At 54.5% G+C, this 19,095-nt stretch overlaps 1 protein-coding gene across 4 annotated transcripts in view; it reads right to left on the bottom strand.

The window, feature by feature from the left end:
* Nucleotides 1-1,408: 1,408 nt before the first annotated feature.
* The window catches only part of PRDM15 (PR/SET domain 15), a 59,589-nt gene continuing 41,902 nt past the window's right edge, over nucleotides 1,409-19,095 (bottom strand). For 3 of the 4 annotated variants that reach the window (XM_068547115.1, XM_068547114.1, XM_068547116.1), the window contains 9 exons: nucleotides 18,518-18,681; nucleotides 17,547-17,626; nucleotides 17,152-17,271; nucleotides 14,342-14,473; nucleotides 12,673-12,756; nucleotides 12,101-12,276; nucleotides 7,081-7,161; nucleotides 5,261-5,470; nucleotides 1,409-4,436 (listed from right to left, as the gene is read on the bottom strand). In XM_068547115.1, coding sequence (XP_068403216.1) covers nucleotides 3,966-4,436; nucleotides 5,261-5,470; nucleotides 7,081-7,161; nucleotides 12,101-12,276; nucleotides 12,673-12,756; nucleotides 14,342-14,473; nucleotides 17,152-17,271; nucleotides 17,547-17,626; nucleotides 18,518-18,681 — 1,518 coding nt within the window. In that variant the 3' untranslated portion in view covers nucleotides 1,409-3,965. Of the gene's footprint in view, nucleotides 4,437-5,076; nucleotides 5,471-7,080; nucleotides 7,162-12,100; nucleotides 12,277-12,672; nucleotides 12,757-14,341; nucleotides 14,474-17,151; nucleotides 17,272-17,546; nucleotides 17,627-18,517; nucleotides 18,682-19,095 lie in introns of those variants that run through there. The other variant, XM_068547118.1, reaches the window with a different exon arrangement.

Below are 19,095 nucleotides of genomic sequence, written 5' to 3' on the forward strand. Positions count from 1 at the left end.
TCTGCAAAGACTCAGGGTGGGTCTGTGTCCCACTGAAGGGACACCTTCCCATAGAGACGGGGGTCCATCTCCCTCCTTATGGAGCAAATGTGGGCAGACAGACTGCTCAGCGAGGAAGAACAGGAGGCTTGGTGCCAAGGCAGTCTGGATGTGGGGTGCCTGCCCTCAAGTGTTGTCTGGATGCCAGCGGCCTGCACCTGGGACTGTACGGCCCCGGCTCGGGGAGGAGAAGCCTCAGGTCCATGGGTACCAGGGCTCGGGGGGGAGGGGTGGTCCCAGCCAGCTCGCTGTGCGGGTCACCCAGGTAATTCTGCTGCCTGCAGCACACGCAGGTCAGATCATTGGCTGTCGTTCCAGGACCAGGACCTCCTGATGTGGAGGCGCTCAAGCCAGAAGCAAACACCCACAAGAGGAAGCAGCCAGTGGCCCAGCGGTCTCCCCCTTTCTAGTGGAATTGGTTGCACATACAAGAACATGCTCACAATCTGTTGGATGTTGAAGGGGTGAATCCTATTCACTGGCAGAAGAATTAGCTGCTACCAGCTGTTCTCTTAAGATACAACTGAAGTACCTACAACAAGGTTCTCGTAATTCAAATCCTTAGACGATTGGATGACACTCCAGGTGTTTCATAACTTTAAGATGACTCTTCCTAACAAATCGGAACGTATCATTATTTGATCAATAAAATAAGGGACTGTTCCAGACCACGTGCCCTAAGAAACGCCTTGCTTACTAAGTTCTCCCCTCTCTCTGGCTGCTCACCTTTTTTTGTGTCCATTCTCTCCATCTAAGCTTTACGAAAAATGCTACAACCACTTGCTTTGTTGCTTTTAAACAAACAAACAAACAAACCCTTGCGAAAGCTTCTGATATCTCAGTATCTTGTTTACTTTCAATGTTTGGGTCATTTAAAATAATCCAAACATTTCACAGGGTCTGAACTATATGGGAATTACAACCGTTCTCAAAATATACCAAGTGTGTCCACTACTTGGAACGGGCGGTCTGAGCAGAGGGCCAGCAATGGAAAAACACAGCTCATGGCAACTTTTATTTGTCATTATACAAACTAATGGGACACGAAATACACGTGACCTCTCAGCCTTGATGCCTTTCAAAATCCAACGGGAAAGTCACTGACACGGCCCTGAGCTGGGAGCCTCGAGCTCTGGCCGCTGTGACTGTGAAGTCCGTGCACCTGCCTCCCGGGCCCCGAATCCTCCAAGGCGGGTCCCTGTCGGTCACAGTGGAGGGGCACCCGGCACGAGGAACACGTCCCACTCGGGGCCCCCGTCCCCTCCTTGCCTCAGGGACACGCAATCCCGGGGGCCTGCTCTGCAAGGCTCACACCGTCGGGTGGCACAGAACGACACAACTTCACAAATTCACTGGCCAAAACCAAGCATCTTCTGTTTATTAATTTAGAATAACCCCGAGGGATTCACAGAGCTCAGTGGTCACAACGGCTCCATCTAATTTCCTCCTATGGATACAGCTGTGCACTGGGATTAGTTAAAAAAAAGTAAATCTTTTCCATCAGGAAACAGTGATAGAGGTGCAGAACAGTCTACAGCTGATAACTCTTTTGGCTGAGGAGTACTTTCTATTTTTTATTTTTTGCTTCCCAGTTTCTTATATGCAAATTCATAGCAACTGTTTTAAGACAACACGAACCTATTTCGCCTCAGACAGTGACCCTATTAGACCAAATATTTCTACAGAAAACTCAGGAGTCAATTTGATTTTTACTTAGAGTTCTCACTTATTGTAACAGGAAGTATGATTAAGCATCTGTGTAGTTAAATAAACGGCGGGAAGTACACTGGGGCCACACAACCTAAATCAGGTTCTTTAAAGACATTTGATGCGTTCTTACTCTAAGCATAAAAACAACTTCTCTTAAAAAAATAAAATTGTGATTTAAAAGGCCTTTGTTTCATAGGGGAGAGGAATAAAAGATAAATGCTAGCGGGTGTTCAATCATGTCTGGATTTTTTACTTGGTCATTCATCCCTTATATTCTGCAAATGCAAAAGGAAATGGTCAGCGATTTTTAAGAAAATACCTTAGGAACCTTGGCGCTTCTGATGATTCCACGGATACCTGGACCACTTACATTTGGAGAACAGAGACAATACTTAGAAAGTATATCACCCCCAGCCCAAGTTCATTTGATGAAACTATTATGTATAAAGCAGTTAATTATATACATAAATAACATAAAAATAATTATCATAAATTAAAAGTCAAACAATCTCCCACTACTAATTCAAGGGAGAGGTGCGAGTCGGGAGTTACCGGTGAGCTGGGTGTGGAGGGTGCATCCTGAAGCCCCTTTCACATGCTGCGTGGGTGATGAACTTAGTTCACGAAAGCATGTATTGCACAAATCAAAGCCTAGCCCCCTCCTCAAAATCTTGCGATTTGGAATGAAGCGAAGTGCTGAGAACGTTGCATTTTGCATAACAGGTTGTCCGTAGCCTCACTAGCAGCATAAGGTTATTCTGCCTCATTTATCCACTACTGACGGTCTCCCAAACAATGCAGGATCGGGGACAAATATTGATCAGGACAAAGTAAGGCAAACGTATCATTTCATTCTGGACAGCGTTAAAGCATCAGGAGGGTGGAAATCAAGCTTCTTTGCCCGCCTCTGTTTCCCTGGCTGGGCGGTGGGAGGGCTGGCTACCGGCTGCCACCTTGGTGGCCCTGAGCCTCACCTGCCACTTCTGAGACGGGCGCACATGTGTGAAAGCGCGTCCCCCGGGGGAGCAGAGTTCCCGTCACTCAGCACATTCATTCATTCATTCGTTAGGGGCACTGACGCTTCTACTGGTCAGCTAATAGCCTTTCTGCTTTCATACTACTTGGCAGGAAATAGCACTGTCTTCGTATTTCAGAGCAACCTATACCTTTCTTGGGTAAAGAGCCAAGCTCATTCAACATTTTTATAGAAAACTGGTCTTGAAACACACCAACCTTTGGAATTAAAGTTTAGACAGAAAAAAGACATGAATTTCTCCCCTGTTCTCTAGTGCAGGGGATTCTGGCTGCGCCTCAGCCATAATAAATATATTTGGATGGCAGAGAATCCTGAGACAACTCCAAGGAGCCTCCAGAAGGGTCAGCATGAGGCTCACGGCCCCTGCATCAGGGCAGCCGTGTAGAGCTGGACGGGGACCCACAGTCCCACAGTGCAAACGACTTCTGTGTGTTAAAGGAAAATAGAGAACGACGTGGCCTCCGCAGTCTCGATCACACAAGGTATGCTCGAGACGAAGTTTAAAAAAAAAAAAAAGGAAAGAGCCATGCTGAAAATCGATTCACGAATTCTATCACCAAGATGCCTTGGTCGGCGACCTCACGTGACCCCTTGCCAGAGAGGAACTCGTGAAGGCCAGAGGAGGGGTGTCCGCACCCACAGGGCATCTTCCCACATGGCTTCAGCCCAAAGGTGCAGAATGAATTTGACTCAGCTCAAATTTCAAAGAGAGTAAACATTACTTGAACTCCTATCTGCTCATTAGCAAAAAATGTCCAGGAGCCAGGAGAAAACCGGCTACATTTTCACACAGTAGCGGAGCCCTAAAGGGAAAAATGAAACAAGCCACTTACATCCTTAATGACATACAGGTCTTACCCGGCTGCTCCTCTCTGGGTTTCCTTTCCCCAAACCCTGTGTCCATCCGCGTCCTGGAAGGGAAGCCTGGGGGCCTGGCCTTGCCGGGCAGAGCATGGGGCCTCAGGGGGACCTGCTCGGGGTCACTTCTGAGTTTAGCTGACAAGACTGTGATGGTTGTTGGGGAATTTGGAGATAATGCTGCAAAAGCTAAGTCAACCTTACTGATACTGCAACGTACGGTGTTTCGTTTTTTGTTTGGTATCCAGCAAACAAATCTCAAATAAAAACAAAAACAGACCACCTGTCTGTGGTTCTCTCCCCCAGGTCCCCGCCAGGTGACTCAGTAGCTGTACATCTGCGGCTGCTGCTCGGCCGGCACCGGGGGCTGGGCGGCCTGCGGGGCGGGGGCCGGGGGCGGCAGCACGTCTGTCTGGGGCACCGCCCGCCAGGTGAGCGGGTGCTGCTCGCCGAGCTGGCTCCCCAGGGGTGTGATGGAGTTGACCAGGGTGGTCAGGTTGATGAAGTGGGCCACCGACTGCGGATTCGAGGCTTCCGGCTGGGGGTGGATCTGGAGGTCGTTCTGGCGGTTGTGCAGCATGGCAGAGCCGCTGACGGTGTCAAAGGTCACGGTCAGGATGGAGTTGTCCAGCTGCAGCTGGCGCTCCGGGGTGGTCAGGTGCCCGACGGCCACCGGCTGGAGGTTGGTAAACTGAGTCCCGGCCGCGGTGGTGATGGGGGTCACGGTGATGTTGGTCAGGCCGACGGAGCTCGACGGGGTGGTCACATTGGGGTCACCCAGCGTCACCACCACCTGGAAGAGTCACGCACAACACGGGACCGTTAGTTCCTGCAGAATCGAGAACAAGAGCAGCTTCCTGTGCTGTACTTTGTCACGGAGGCCATCTCGTGACACTGGAAATCATCACACTCCTGGCCCAAAGGGAGGAGGTAAAACACCTGCTGGTGAGAGATTAAACCAAGTTCATTTTTCCTGGAAAAAGAACTCTACTGAAAAAGAGAAACAAGATACAGACACAATCATCGAGGCCATCAGCTGGAACTGAGAAACAAAGGATTTCAGTAGCTAGGAAAAAAACCAGAAAAAAGTAATGAGAAAAACAGAGTGCATTCTTCACTGTCTCTTAACTTCTGTGAAGTGATGATGGTAAGTGGAAATCCCAACTGTAAAGGTCAGAAGGGCAGTGAACCAATGTGCAGTGCAAGAGCTAATAAATGAAAAAGCAAGCAATGCTCTTCCCCACAGGCAGGGACGAAACGCAGGAATGCCTGCAACCAGGATGACCAGGGCCAGTCGAGGGAGGTGCGGCGTCCAACACATGCCGACCAGGAGCTGGGGGCCTCGAAACCCCAGCGGGGAAGCTTTGGTTAAAAGCAGCAGACTGGCCGGCCGCACGCCGTGGCGTGCAGGGTCGGGCCCTCCCCGACTGGCCGGCACGCTCAGGCCATTGAGAACCTCCCCAAACTAGACACAGCCCCGTCCAACCAGGGAGGATGGCTGTGACTTCTGGGTCTAAGCTGGGAAACGCTCACGGGGAAACGGGGCACGTGCTGACCACGGCCAGAGTCCAAGCCCCCCACGCCCGGGGCCCCCAGCTCAGCACAAGGAGCGGCGACCTGCTGGATGCTCTGCACCGCAGAGTTGGTCTCGTCCCCGACGCCGCCCGAGAACGTGGCCTCCTTCTCCGAGAACTCGCTGAAGGCGGCCTCCTCGGGCCCCGCGGCGCCGGCCTCCTCCTCTGGCTTCTGCTTCCTCTTGTGGGTCCTCCTGGCGGCTTTCACGTGCTTCCCTTCCGCCAGGTCCTCCTGCTCCAGACTCAACTCAGGCTGCAGGAAGAGAAGGCGCGACAACGGCGGCTCAACAGGCCGTGTCCCCGAGGCGGCCAGCGCATCCCGGCCCTGTTCCTGGACACCAGGTGGCCAGGCTTGTCTGCTAACTTGCACTTCTAAGGACGGGGGCAAGTTCCTGTTGCTTTCAGTTGCTTTTCTTTCAAGTGAAGGATTTTAGATCCAAGTCATATTTTTAAAAGCCACATTTGGTGCTGAAATAGAAACATCTCTAAAAACAGATTTTTTTGAGCCACTGTTTCAGCCCTGTTGAGCTCAGTCTGAGACTGAAAAATGCTTTCACATCAGGACTCTCATCCCCTGGCTGAAACAAATTCACTGCAGACACAATCTTGGATCAAAATGAGGCTGACTGCGAGAACTGTACGGTCACCTTTTTGGGGGACAGCAAATAGGGCCCAGTGGTAATGGCGACCCCAGACGGGTGCCCTGCACACGTCTTCTTGAGCTGCTAAGTGTGGCCTGTTTTCCGACCTACAGCTGGGCTGGCCCAGCATCACGGAGGCCGCTGAGCCGTGGTGGCCAGCAAGGCTCTCCACCCCGGTCACCCACCACCCCTCATGGTCCTCGGCGCCATCCGTGAGACTTGCTCCCACCCAGTGGCAGGCAGACCCTGAGGAGGTCTGCCAGGACACGGCCACTGAGGGGTTGCCCTGGTCAGGGGTGGGCGTGGTCCTGGCCCTCCGGGGCTGCTGAGGCGTGGGGCACGGCGGCTCAGTACAACCGGCCGCTGAGCGCCGCGCCCAAAGCTCCGTTGCAAAACACAGAGGTATAAACGTGATTTTCAAATAACCGAGAGCATGACACGTTTCCTTTAAAATAAGAGAAGCTCTTTATATAAAGGTATTGACTAAAAATTCCTTTTAAAAGTAAGTTCACCTAATACATTGAAAGTTATTTCGCTTCTAATAATCTAATCGTGCTAATAAGCTTTTCTGGAAACCACCTGTGATGGTTAAGTTTAAGTGTCAACGTGGCTGGGCTCGGGCGCCCGGCTGGGTGTCTGAACACCAGTCTAGAGGCTGCCGTGAAGGTGTTTTTCAGATGTGATTAACACTGAAATCGGTGGGTACTGAGTCATGCCGCGCACCCCCTGCAATGCGGGTGGGCCTCGTCCCATCGGGCGAAGGCCTCGAGAGCGAAGACCGAAGCTCCCAGAGGAAGAGGGAACTCTGTCTCCAGAGGGACCTCGGGCACAGCATCAACTCCTCCTGGCTCTCCAGCCTCCGGCCCGTCCTGCAAGTTCTGGACTTGCCAGCTCCACACTCGTGGGCGCCAATTCCTTAAAATAAATCTAATTCTCTCTGTACACACACGTACACACGTGTACACACGCTCTCTATTGACTGTTTTCTCTGGGAACTGTGACTTAAGAAACCATCTATCCTCCAAAAGGAGATATGTCAGGATTCAGAAAACTGAAATTCTAGAAACTTTTACAGAAACTAAAAGGCTCCTGGGGTGACGACCAACTGATAAAACAGAGGCAAACGAGCGTGAAACGTGGGGTTTTTCCCCAAAGGCTGCTCAGGACACCTGCCGGGGCCCCTCGGGTGAGACGTCCTGGGCTCCGCGTGCGCAGGGCTCACCTGGACGATACCGATGGAGGAGGCGTCGATGGTGGTGGTCTCGGGGAGGTGGTCCAGGTCGTCGATCCTCACGGCCAGGACCTAGGAGTGACCACAGGGCAGTGAGCCCGGGACACCACGCCCGAAGGCCCAGGCTCAGGTCAGGCGGGACCCAGACACGCGCTGACAGGCCGCCACCCTCAAAGGCGCCCACGCCCTCACGGGCCCTGCTCGGGACTTGAAAACCTGGATTCCACAGTCCCATCCGGGCTCTCCTTCCCTCCTCCCAGGTCCCCTCTCTTCAAGTTTCTGCTGTGCTCTCACACACGGGGGTGTCACCTCGCCCCTGTCCATGTGTCACTGCACTGTCCACCACTCGAGGGTGGAGACTATTCCTTCCCTTTTAGTTTAGTGAAAACACTAACGTGCACAGTGCATAATGCATAGTGCATTCTCACTCAATCTTGTTCTTTCAAACCGAGAGCGGAGCGGGATAAGATACAGTACAGGAAACCTGTCCTACAAGGAACCATCAAAAATGAGACATTTACACTGTAAACACCTGACTTTTCTACCTGAGAAGTAGAGAAGTCCGGGTAGTTTCACTGGTCATTTCTGATGAAGTGCACCTGTGAGCTGCACTGGCCGGTCCCCAGCACGCAGGCCCTTATGCCACGACACACGCCCGTGGCCCACCCGCTCATCCCTGAACCTCATCCACACACCTGCTGACGCCGGCTGTACCGTGACTGCGAACACTTAAGTGAACAAATCACAGGTGGGGCGACGGACCCGGAGCGCAGAGAGAACGGAACCCCTGGGAGGGAGGTGTGATAACAGGGAGTCGCTGAAGGGAAGTGCCGTGGAAAAACTATACGAGACCAGGGAAACCAGGAAAGTCTACCTGCACGGGCTCTTCAGCCAAATGGCTCTGCAAGCATCTTTACATTTTTGCTCAACAAAAATTAAGAACAAAATTATAGGCTATACATAGCGGGTGTGGCTCATTTAAGAAGAATGATGGGGAGCTGCATTTCCGGGCTTAGGTTCCAAGACCAGGGCTGGGCCTTCTCTGAAAGGACGGCCAGCAAGGTGGTCATGGTCACGTGTGCTTCAACGTAAATGCTGACGTGGCGCTGAGGACCCAAGTGTGACTGCGATGCTGCAAAGCTGAGTCACAGCAGCCAGAAGCCACCAACTGTCCTCTCCCACCATCACGTCACCACCTCCATCATCGTCACCACCGTCACTGTCACCACCACCTCCACCACTGTCGCCACCCCATCACTGTCACCACCACCACCACATCCAGCACCGTCACTGTCACCACCACCACCACATCCAGAACTGTCACTGTCACCACCATCACCTCCAGCACCGTCACTGTCACCACCACCTCCACCATCGTCACTATCACCACCACCTCCACCACTGTCGCCACCCCCATCACTGTCACCACCACCATCACCTCCACCGTCACTGTCACCACCATCACCTCCAGCACCGTCACTGTCACCACCACCATCACCTCCAGTACTGTCACTGTCACCACCATCACCTCCACCACCGTCACTGTCACCACCATCACCTCCAGCACCGCCACTGTCACCACCACCATCACCTCCAGTACTGTCACTGTCACCACCACCATCACCTCCACCACCGTCACTGTCACCACCATCACCTCCACCACCGTCACTGTCACCACCACCATCACCTCCACCACCGTCACTGTCACCACCATCACCTCCACCACTGTCACTGTCACCACCACCATCACCTCCACCACTGTCACTGTCACCACCGCCATCACCTCCACCACTGTCACTGTCACCACCATCACCTGCACCACTGTCACTGTCACCACCACCATCACCTCCACCACCGTCCCTGTCACCACCATCACCTCCAGCACCATCACCGTCACCACAACCATCACCTCCAGCACTGTCACCATCACCACCACCACCGTCACTGTCACCACCATCACCTCCAGTACTGTCACCACCACCATCACCTCCACCACTGTCACCGTGACCACCACCATCACCTCCACCACTGTCACTGTCACCACCATCACCTCCACCACTGTCACTGTCACCACATCACCTCCACCACCATCACTGTCACCACCATCACCTCCACCACCGTCACTGTCACCACCACCATCACCTCCACCACCGTCACTGTCACCACCACCATCACCTCCACCACCGTCACTGTCACCACCACCTCCACCACTGTCGCCACCCCATCACTGTCACCACCACCATCACCTCCAGCACCGTCACTGTCACCACCACCATCACCTGCACCACTGTCACTGTCACCACCACCACCACCTCCAGCACCGTCACTGTCACCACCACCACCTCCAGCACCGTCACTGTCACCACCACCACCACCTCCGGCACCGTCACCGTCACCACCACCTGCACCACCGTCACTGTCACCGTCACCACCACCTGCACCACCGTCACTGTCACCGCCACCACCACCTCCAGCACCGTCACTGTCACCACCACCATCACCTCCAGCACCGTCACTGTCACCACCACCTCCATCATCATCAACGACGACCTCATCAGTGTCCTAGTCACACGGTCTGGAAGCCGATGCCACGAAAAACAACCACAGGAGCATTTGCTGGCTTTGCTCTTACTCGGAGAGGAGACCATGCATGCAAAGTACTTTGTGTGTTTGAATTTTTTTGAATGTACCATTCGCTCAAAGCAGAGGGAAAGCCCATACCTTGAAGTAATAAAATCGCATCAATTCTGAAAGGTCTCAAATATGTGAAAGCAGTTTACGCTTAACACCTTAGCCGGCCTCCCCGGGACCCCCGCCCCCGAGCCTGTGCCCAGCACTGCGTGGCCCCCTGCCCCGCACCCCTGCACAGCCGGACCCCGGGGCGGCACCCACACGGCAGCAGAGCCCTCCCTCGGCCTCGCTCCCTCTATTCCTCTCTGTCTGGCTTGTCTGCGTCCTACCCCTCCCTCTGTCTCCCGCCCTAGACGGTCGGTGCGGGAGGACGGGGCGCACCCTGTCCGGCCGGTCACCAGCGCTCATCCCCACAGGCACTTAGCTGTATCTGTTCGAGCAACACAGAAGGAAATGACAGAGAAACATCAGAGGATCAAAGCGGGAAGAGGCTGAAGGCTTCAGAGACAAAAGGGACGGAGGACAGAGCCCCGACAGAGGAGCGCTCTGTCTGCTGCAGTCCCCCCCCAGAGCGCTGTGCCGCCGGCATGGTGGGCGCGACAGGAGGAGGCGCAAGGAGGTGGCCGCACAGAGGGGCAGGCTAGGAAGTGACGTCAGCCAGACGAAAGCGTCTGCCGAGCTGCCCTGCACCCGCAAGGCCTCCCGCACCCAGCAACGCGCATCACACGACCCGTCTGCAAAAACTGCCGTGCACGCTGTTAGCACGTGTAGCTACAAACACCCACACGTAACCAAGAAATCACTCCCACACGTCACGAGCCCCCGGGGGAGCCTGCAGCGCCGGCCCTGGGCCCCGAGACCTGGAGGGCGCTGTCTGCCGACACTTCGGGCTCCTGCTCCCAACTTTGTTTTTCTAGGTGGAAACGCTAGCTGGCCACTCGGTGAAAAAGGCCAGGAGTAAGGAGAGCGAAGCTGGTGGAGCCCCAGCTCCCCGTGCTGAGCGGCAAGAGGTCGGGGTCAAGGTAACGCAAGAAAAAGACGCACTTACCACCCAAATGAGGCAGAGGGTGCTTTTATAATTGCGAAAGTAACCCATGTTCACTAGAGGAAATTATTTTAAATGGAGAACAAGATAAGAAATAACCAAAACTTCAACGCCAGGAGAAGACCACTGTGTAATGTTTTCGTCCTTTCTTGTTTCGCCCACCGCATTCATATTACATAGATGAGTATCCCATAAACACACACAACGTGAATGACATACCGTGTATACACATGCAGTACACGCACGGTGTGTACGGCTCTCTTACAACAAACACTCACACCTTCACTCAGAGTTCTCTGCAAACACGTTACATTCAGGCACATCACTAAACTACCACTAACTTAATTAATCACATTCCTCTTGCTGGACGTTGAGGGGTCCAAGTCGTCACTTATAAAACACTGGAGGGATGGTGAGGGAGGACATGCCTCGGCCGGGTGCCCGGCTCATGCCCGCTGCATGGGCATTTTGAATCTAAGAACCTCCGCTAATTCAACAGAGGAAGGATGGCACCTTCTACTGTTAAAGGCTTTCTCCTGTGTCTTAACCGCAGGTGTTTCCTTTCATGAATCTCCGTGGACACACTGGGTTCTCCGCGTTCTTCTCATGGAATGCATATTACCTTTAATGTTAACAGTTCCTATTTGTTAACGGTAGTAATCTCTTAACACATTTTTTCCGTTTTCCCTTTGACCTACAGAAGTTCTAAATGTTATGCCGCTTAGTCAAATCATTTGTTCGAGACTTCTTTCACCGCTTTTGCGCTTAGAAAGTTCCCACCTTTCAGTGATATAACTATTTTCCTGTACTTTCTTCTAGCTTTTTCAGTTTACTTCTTTTTAAAAAGCATTAAATTCTCCAGTGCCCTGGACCTGCCTTTAGAACCAGCCCCCGGGTGAGCCAGGGTCTATCTGCCTCCATACAGCTTCTCCCCCTTGGTCCCCAGGGCCACCTTCTAATCAGCCCCAAACACCACACGGAGGCTCCCCGTCCTGAATCTTTTTTAGTTGCCCAAAGGGAGGAAAGGGGAGGGGTCAGGGTGGTACTCCCGTCTCGTTGTAATTCCAGCGAGAATGTAATTTATAACCTCAGCAGAAAACACGTCCCAGGCTCTTCCGTTCACTCACTCGTTCAGCGCCGTCGGCGCGCAGGCAGAGGGGAGTTGCCAGGCCCAGGCCCCGCCTGGAGGAACCACGGGCCTGCGAGGGGCAGGGATGGTGAGCCAGGGCGGCGGGGCCTCTGAGCAGGAGCCGCCACTGGGCAGAGGGCAGAGGGGCCGGGCCTGCGTGGGGAGGCGGGGGGAGGCAGGCAGAGGGCCGCCCCGCCCAGGCTCACCTCGGGGTGCTTGCGCCGCATGTGTCTGCTCATGGAAGCCCTGGTGGACACCTTGGTCCCGCACAGCTGGCAGCTCTGGGCCTCTACCTTGTCGTGGGTGAGCTGCACGTGCTTCTGCAGCATGTACTCGGTGACGTACTTCTTGTCGCACACGGAGCACGTCCACTGCTTGCCCACTTCCCACACGCACGGGCCGGAAGAGAAAGCACGGGTCGTGAGCGGGGTCAGCCTCCGCACGTGCGGCCAGGGTCGCTGGCCGGGTCACCCACCCGCTGGTCAGGCCGCGGGACAGGCAGCGCGGCCTCCTCCCCTCCTGGAGCCCAGTCGCTACTCCAATGTCCGAAAATTCAAGTTTCGGACAATGTCCAAAAAGTTTGAAAACTCAAAATTTTCAATGTCCGAAAATTCTGATGGGCTGCGTTTTTGGGGGCAAGGGGCCATCGTTAAGGCAGAACAGCACCAAAATATCTGAAAAAGCCTATCACAGCCATGCCATGCCCACCGCGCACGCTCCGATGGCCTCAGCGGAGACCGCGGCGGGCGGCCGGCTGGTCCCCAGGTGCCCCACTTACCCGTGTGGATGAGCTTGTGCGTCTCCATCGTGTTTCTCTCACTGAAAGTTTTTCCGCACAGTTCGCACATGAAATCTTTAATCCCTGCAGAAGAAGGCACACTTAATTTCACGTTTCACGAGTGTTTTAGCTACACACAGAAGCTGTCTTGTCCTTGACACATTTCCGTATTTGCAGAAGCTGCACAGGAGATAAACTACCAGGAGACAGCAGACAGTAAATGCTCATTCCCACACGCGACCCGCACGCTGTGGCTTGAAAGCTACCCTACGGCTGGCACGCAGGCGAGCTCCTTCCGCAGAAGGGGTGACAAGGACAGTTTCAGCCCGAGGCCCACAGACTGCCACAGAGTCTCAGCAGAATCCGATTCAATGAGCTTACTCTGTACAGCTCGCGACCAGGGAAGGCAGGGCCACGTTTATGACACGTTTAAGGCTTCCACCGGCTTCATTCCAGTCCTGAGTGTTCAGATCAGTCACTCGGTCTGGGGTGAACACCCTGCCTGCCTGCAACCTGGCAAGGAAGCATCAAGGCATCGGACTGTTTCTCTCCCCAAACTAACAAGAAGGTGAATCCTTAGAATGCCTTTTAAATAAATGTTTCCCCCCAAATGGAAAACTAGGTAAGTGATTTTCAAGGTCCACTCATCTTGGACTTATCTTGGCCCTGTATTCAGCGAACCCCTCGTATGGTCACCGTGGCTCTCGGAGGCCAGAGGCCACTACAGCCCAGCAGGTGCAGTGTTGTGAGACCCGAGAGAAGGTGCAGGACCCAGTCCCAGGGGGTGAACGCTTCCTAGAAAAGGGGAAGCGAAACAGATGAGCTTCCCCAGGAAGAGGAGGGCAGCACACTTCTGTGAAAGCCCGGTGCCCTGGGGGCTGGCACTCCAGGAGGACCCAAAGCAGACCTGCGTGGTGGCCTGGACAGCCCTGGGGGCAGTGAAAGCGATGGGCGCACAGGTAAGCTGGGCCAGGCAGTGGCAGGACTCAAGTCCATTTTAGGGAGAACGCGGAGCCAACCAGAGGCTCCTACCAGAAACTTCAGACACAACTCCATCACCCAGGGATAACCGCCTCTCACCCCGCTGTCGATCTTAATCCTCTTATACACACACGTTCATCCATACACAAATGTTGTATAAAACAATGAACTCATGTGTTGTAGAGGCTGTTTTTTCTCCCACTGGATCATGAATGTCTGTGTAAGTTAACGTAGGATTCCATCACTTGCAGGGGTGCACTGTTCCTCGTGGTGAACACACCATAATTTAGCCACTGCCCTACTGAAGGACACTGAAGATGGCCCAGTCTCCTGCCCAGATGACAGGATGACCAGCGTGTACACACGCCCCGGGCCCCTGTCTGATGGTTTCTCCCTCACACGCTCCTGCAGGGAGACAGCTGAGTGGGTGGGAAGGCGCTGAGGACAGCTAGCTGGCCGGTAACCCGAGCTCCGTGAGGGCGAACAAGGATGGAGGGCGCTTGCAGGGACCGGGAGCTCCTGAGAAACCGGCGACCTAACCAACCCACCCCCGAGAGCTTGATCAGGAAGCCTGGGGCCTGTTGGGAGCTAATACCGTAAGGAGCGGCGGAGGCTGCTTCCCGAGCTGCACCTGCACCGCTGAGCTGGCCCCTCTCTGCGAGAGCGCCGCGGCCGGGGGCGGACTCACCCGTGTGCCGCTTGTAGTGCTTGAGCATGTTGACCTTCTGCGCGAACTTGCGGTGGCACTCCCTGCACTCGTACTCCTTGATGCCCTTGTGCAGCTTCATGTGGTGGCGCAGCGCGTGCTTGGTCTTCATGCCTGCGGGACGGAGCGGAGCGGGTCTTCGGGAGCCCCCATCCCCCACAACGCCCGCCCCAGCCCTGCCACAGACCCCAGCGGCGCACGCACCCCGCCCCCTCGCCCCGGCAGACACAGGTCTGGGTGAGAGCAAAGAGGAGGGACAGGGCGCGGGGGCTCGTCTCCGAGAGGACCCCCTCCACCAGCGGTGAGGGGGGCCGTGTGTCCTCGGAGGCCAGACTTAGGGGTTCGAGGCCGACTTCCAGATGGCCCGTCTCGGCAGGTGCCCGCCCAGCCCGGACGGTCAGTGCTCCCAAAAACAGGAGCTGTGGGTGGATGTGCAAATCTAACCACTGTGACCCGACTGAATCATCTGGTAGGCGGCTCCAAGTCGCCTGAAGTCCGCTGCTGATCTTGGTGATGTAAATGTTAACTAAGATTAGATACTTGAAGGTCCAAACACAGACTTTCCATCTACCTTCAGGTTAACGTAACAAAGTCAACATTTGCAGAAAGGAGCGAAATATGCTAAAACCTCCCTAACTCAGGCGCTGAAGAAGGAAAGACCCTGGTTTAGGGTTTGAGTCAGTGGTGGAGGGTCTTAGGCCAGGAGACCCACCAGGTGAGCAGTGCTGGACAGGAAGGGAGGGCTGCAGGGTCTGTGGGCAAAGGGCGCCTGGGGGGCAGCCTTAGCATCTCATGGTGCATGAAGTGTTTTGAACAAATCTTCCTGTGTATCCTCGGCCACTAGTGCTATACGTGGAAACACAACAGGTATGGCGCACGGGCCTCTGCTGCCAGGTGACGGGACTCTCATTACTTCTACAGCCTCCCACTTGAATAAGACCCGGTCAGGTCCAGAATTTGGGGGGAAAATGTAAAGTATTGATAATAATAAGCAAGGGCATTTCCTGCAACATCACTTGGAATGATAAAAGACTGCACACCAAAAACCCCTGAAGATATAAATTAAAGGGTCTGGTTGTAGGAATCCACAGGATGGAATCCTATCAAGGTTTTGAGAGGAAAATTAGGGCAATATTTGCCTGATATGAACAGATCACCAAGATGGATATGGAAGTAAATAAAAAGCAAGGTATGGAAAGAACAGGTAAGCACAAGCATCTGCTTGTATGTGCCAGTGATCATAATATGAAAGTAAAATGAGCACTGATAGTTTAGGATTATGGAAAATAAATATGGTAACCCAAGTATTAACACCTGCATTGTATTTAAAGTATTCAGAAGTCATGAAAGAAATCATGAAACTAAACATTAAATACACTTCAGATATAAAAAGGTACATAACACAAGACGTGCCACTGACCTCAGCGCCCGCCCTGGGCACCCCTCCCTGCCCTTCCAGGGCCCACTGAGCAGACTCAGGTCTCAGGTGTGGTTGCCCCCTGCCCAGCTGGGGGGACGGCCCACCACACCTGTCTACCTACAACCCTTCCCACCTCTACCCGGCTCTAGCTCTGTGGGAAAGGGGCTGGAATTGCTGCGGCAAAGACGGGGCTGCAGCTGGAGCTCCAGCCAGCACGGCCAGCGCTAAGACATGCATAGAAACTTCTAGAAATGTCCGTGCACAACAATCAAATGCTGCTTTTGAAGAGGGTAACTGAGGTCCGAGGTGGGAATAACTTTACTTTGCATATCCACTTGTGTAAAAAAAATTTTTTTTTTTGGTTAGGTGCCTGGGTTACTTTTTCAATAAAACAATCTACACACTGCACACAGTTACTTTGGAGAACAGACAAGAAACTGTCAACTGTGCAGAGAGGGACTGGGGGCCGGGGGTGGGGGACTGTGCACTTTCTGCTTTTCTCTGCAGTTCTTTTAGCCTTCTACATATAATCTTATTTTATGAGGCTAACAGGGGTTTATCCAGTGAGTGGAATTAGGGGGCATTTGTGTTTTCTTCATACTTTCCTGAAAATCACATAAAGGAAAAAGGTAAAAACTTTACGGAATATTAAATTTTTTAAAAGACCCTCACAGCAAGGCCGATGAACTTGATCTGTCCCATATCTGAAGGAGGGTGGCACTGCCGCTCTCCACCACACAGAACACTGGCGGCCACTTGAAAGCACCAAAGATCCGCTGCCCCCAGTCTTCCTGACAGTTCTGGTTTGTTTTCAAACAGAAATGGGTTAAAATTGTACCATGTACTGCGATTACCTTTTTTTTCCTCATTCCACTTACTGATGTGAGATATTTTATTAATAGATTTATTATCGTTTAACGCATTTCACCTGACTGAAATAGAGGTCCCAGTCATCACTGATAGCAGTACATCACTGTCTTAATGCACAGCCGGGCCTAGTCGGTAGTTCCAGTCGGCAGTGGAGGATTTTGTACCTATACTCAGGCCGTATGAGGGTTCTCGGATTATCCTGTACCTCAAAGAATTATGTGTGGCACTGTTTCCCTACTTTTAAAACGATTTACTTGCGCTTTGATTTCACCCCATCTCCCTGCCTTTGGACGGCTTTATTTTTCTTGCTGATCCCCTTCGGGTCTTATCTTTCTTAGTAAATGACTCGGGTCTGGGCGACCCCCCGTGTGGCCTGGCCGCCCCTCCTGCCTGACGGCCAGGTCCCCCCACCTCCGTGCACCCACTCTCGCCTTCGCCCCACCCCCACCCCCGCCCCCCCCACACACTGAGCACACAGCCCGGGTCCCCCACCTGCCCTCACCTTTCCCACACTCGGCGCACAGGTACTCGCGGATGTTGTCATGCACGCGCATGTGCTCCTTCAGCATGTCCTTCCTGGCAAAGGACTTCCCACACTGCTCACAGGCATGGCTTTTCACACCTACAAACCAACAGGTCAGACTTTCACAGCAGGAGATCCGCACCCACGGTCACCGCGTGGCGGCAGTGACGGGGAGAAGTTCGGCCCCCCGCCTGCAGCTGGAGCAGTGCCCGCTGAGCCCTCCTTCCCCGGTCCCCGCGAGGACCCAGAGGGGGCAGGGGCCGAGCTGGGGGGGAGCGGTGGCAAAGACGGACAGAGAAGCACCAGCAGGGAGGCGAGAATGACTGCTGGGCAGGGAGCAGCTCGGGCCCCTGCGTCCTCCCAGGCACGGCTACCTGTGTGGATGAGTTTGTGCCGCTCCAAGTTCCCGATGCTGTTGAAGATCCGCCCGCAGATCTCGCATGGGTGGATGTACCTGAAACCAGACACAGGCTCAGGACGGCCCGCACAGCCTCACGGGGCCGTCAGCAGCCGAGTGCACCTGCCTGAGCGCCTCTATCAGCAGGTGGGGCATAAAAGGTGCTGGGGGGGACAAGGGACCCAGAGACTTCAGCCTCCACCTGGGCTGAATCGTCCCCCTCAAAATTCACACGCTGGTGTCTTGATTCCCAGCACTGCAGAATGTGACGGTGCTTGGAGACGGGGGTCTTCACAGAGGTGGCTAAGTTAAAATTGAGGTCCTCACGACAGGCCCTAATCCAGTATGACTGGTGCCCTTATAAACAGGGACACAGAGACACGCACAGAGGGGAGGCCACGAGGACACAGGGAGAAGATGGCAGCCACACGCCAAGGAGAGAGCCTGGGACAGATGCTCCCTCACGGTCACAGAAGGAAGCAGAAGATCTGCTGCATCTAGAACGTCCGGCCTTCAGCACTGAGATAATACATTTCTGCTGCTCAAGCTGCCCGGTTGGCAGCCTGGGCAGACTACTCAGCTCTAAACAGGGTTGTTGCCTGACTTGCTTGGACACACAGCGCTGATTACGGGCTGTAGCCAGATGTGGGACTGACACTCATGAAACCTAATTACTGTGGGTCAAAGGGGCTCTGGTCGTACGTAGGCAGGGCCTGCAACGCGGCCCCCTGTGCCAGGGGTCCAGGAAGGCGTGCAAGCTGGGAGAGGCCTGATGACCCACGAAGGAGCGAGGCCAGTGCTTCCCCCAGACCCGCCCAGGGCTCCCGGAGGAGAGACGACTTGCTCTACGCTCCGGACGGCTGATTTGAGCACCTGCCTCTCTGCAAGGAAGCCAGCCCTCCCTCCGCACCACCCTAGACCAGGGAGCCCCTGCCCGGGGGGCCTCACTTCTGCACGTTGGGGTCAGGCAGGTTCTCGCGGTGGATGACCATGTGGGCGTGGTAGGTGGCCTTCAGGGCAAAGCGCCGGTGGCAGATGCTGCAGCCATAGCCCTTCTCCTTGTGCACCTCCATGATGTGCTTCAGGTACTCCTTCCCGCGGCCGAAGGTGAGCTGCGGACACGCACACTGCTCACGTGCGCACGCAGCCCGGATCCCCGCGGCTAACGATGCGCTGCCGCCACCCAGGTGCCCTGGACGCCGGGGAGAGCCCGCTTCCCAGCAGGAGAGGGGGGACTCCTGAGAGCAGGGCCAGCGGGGGGTGCATAAGCAGCAGACTCCAGGTCCTCCTGGACCTCCTGGCAGGTCCCGCCCCCCCCCCCCCCCGCCGGCTTCCAGAACCCCCCTCCTCTCCACCTACCTGACCCCATCTCTCCCCCAAGCCTGAAGGCCCTGACAGGTGCACGGCCAGGGAGAACACAGGGACCTGCTCGGCAGTGGTGAACCACAGTTTCCTGAGCAGTGAAGCCGCAGAGACCACGGCCGTACAGCAACCTGCCGAAAACTCACCGCGCCCCCAGCCTCTAA

The sequence above is a fragment of the Eschrichtius robustus genome, chromosome 6 (assembly GCF_028021215.1).
Source record: "Eschrichtius robustus isolate mEscRob2 chromosome 6, mEscRob2.pri, whole genome shotgun sequence".
NCBI classification, from domain to species: Eukaryota; Metazoa; Chordata; class Mammalia; order Artiodactyla; family Eschrichtiidae; genus Eschrichtius; species Eschrichtius robustus.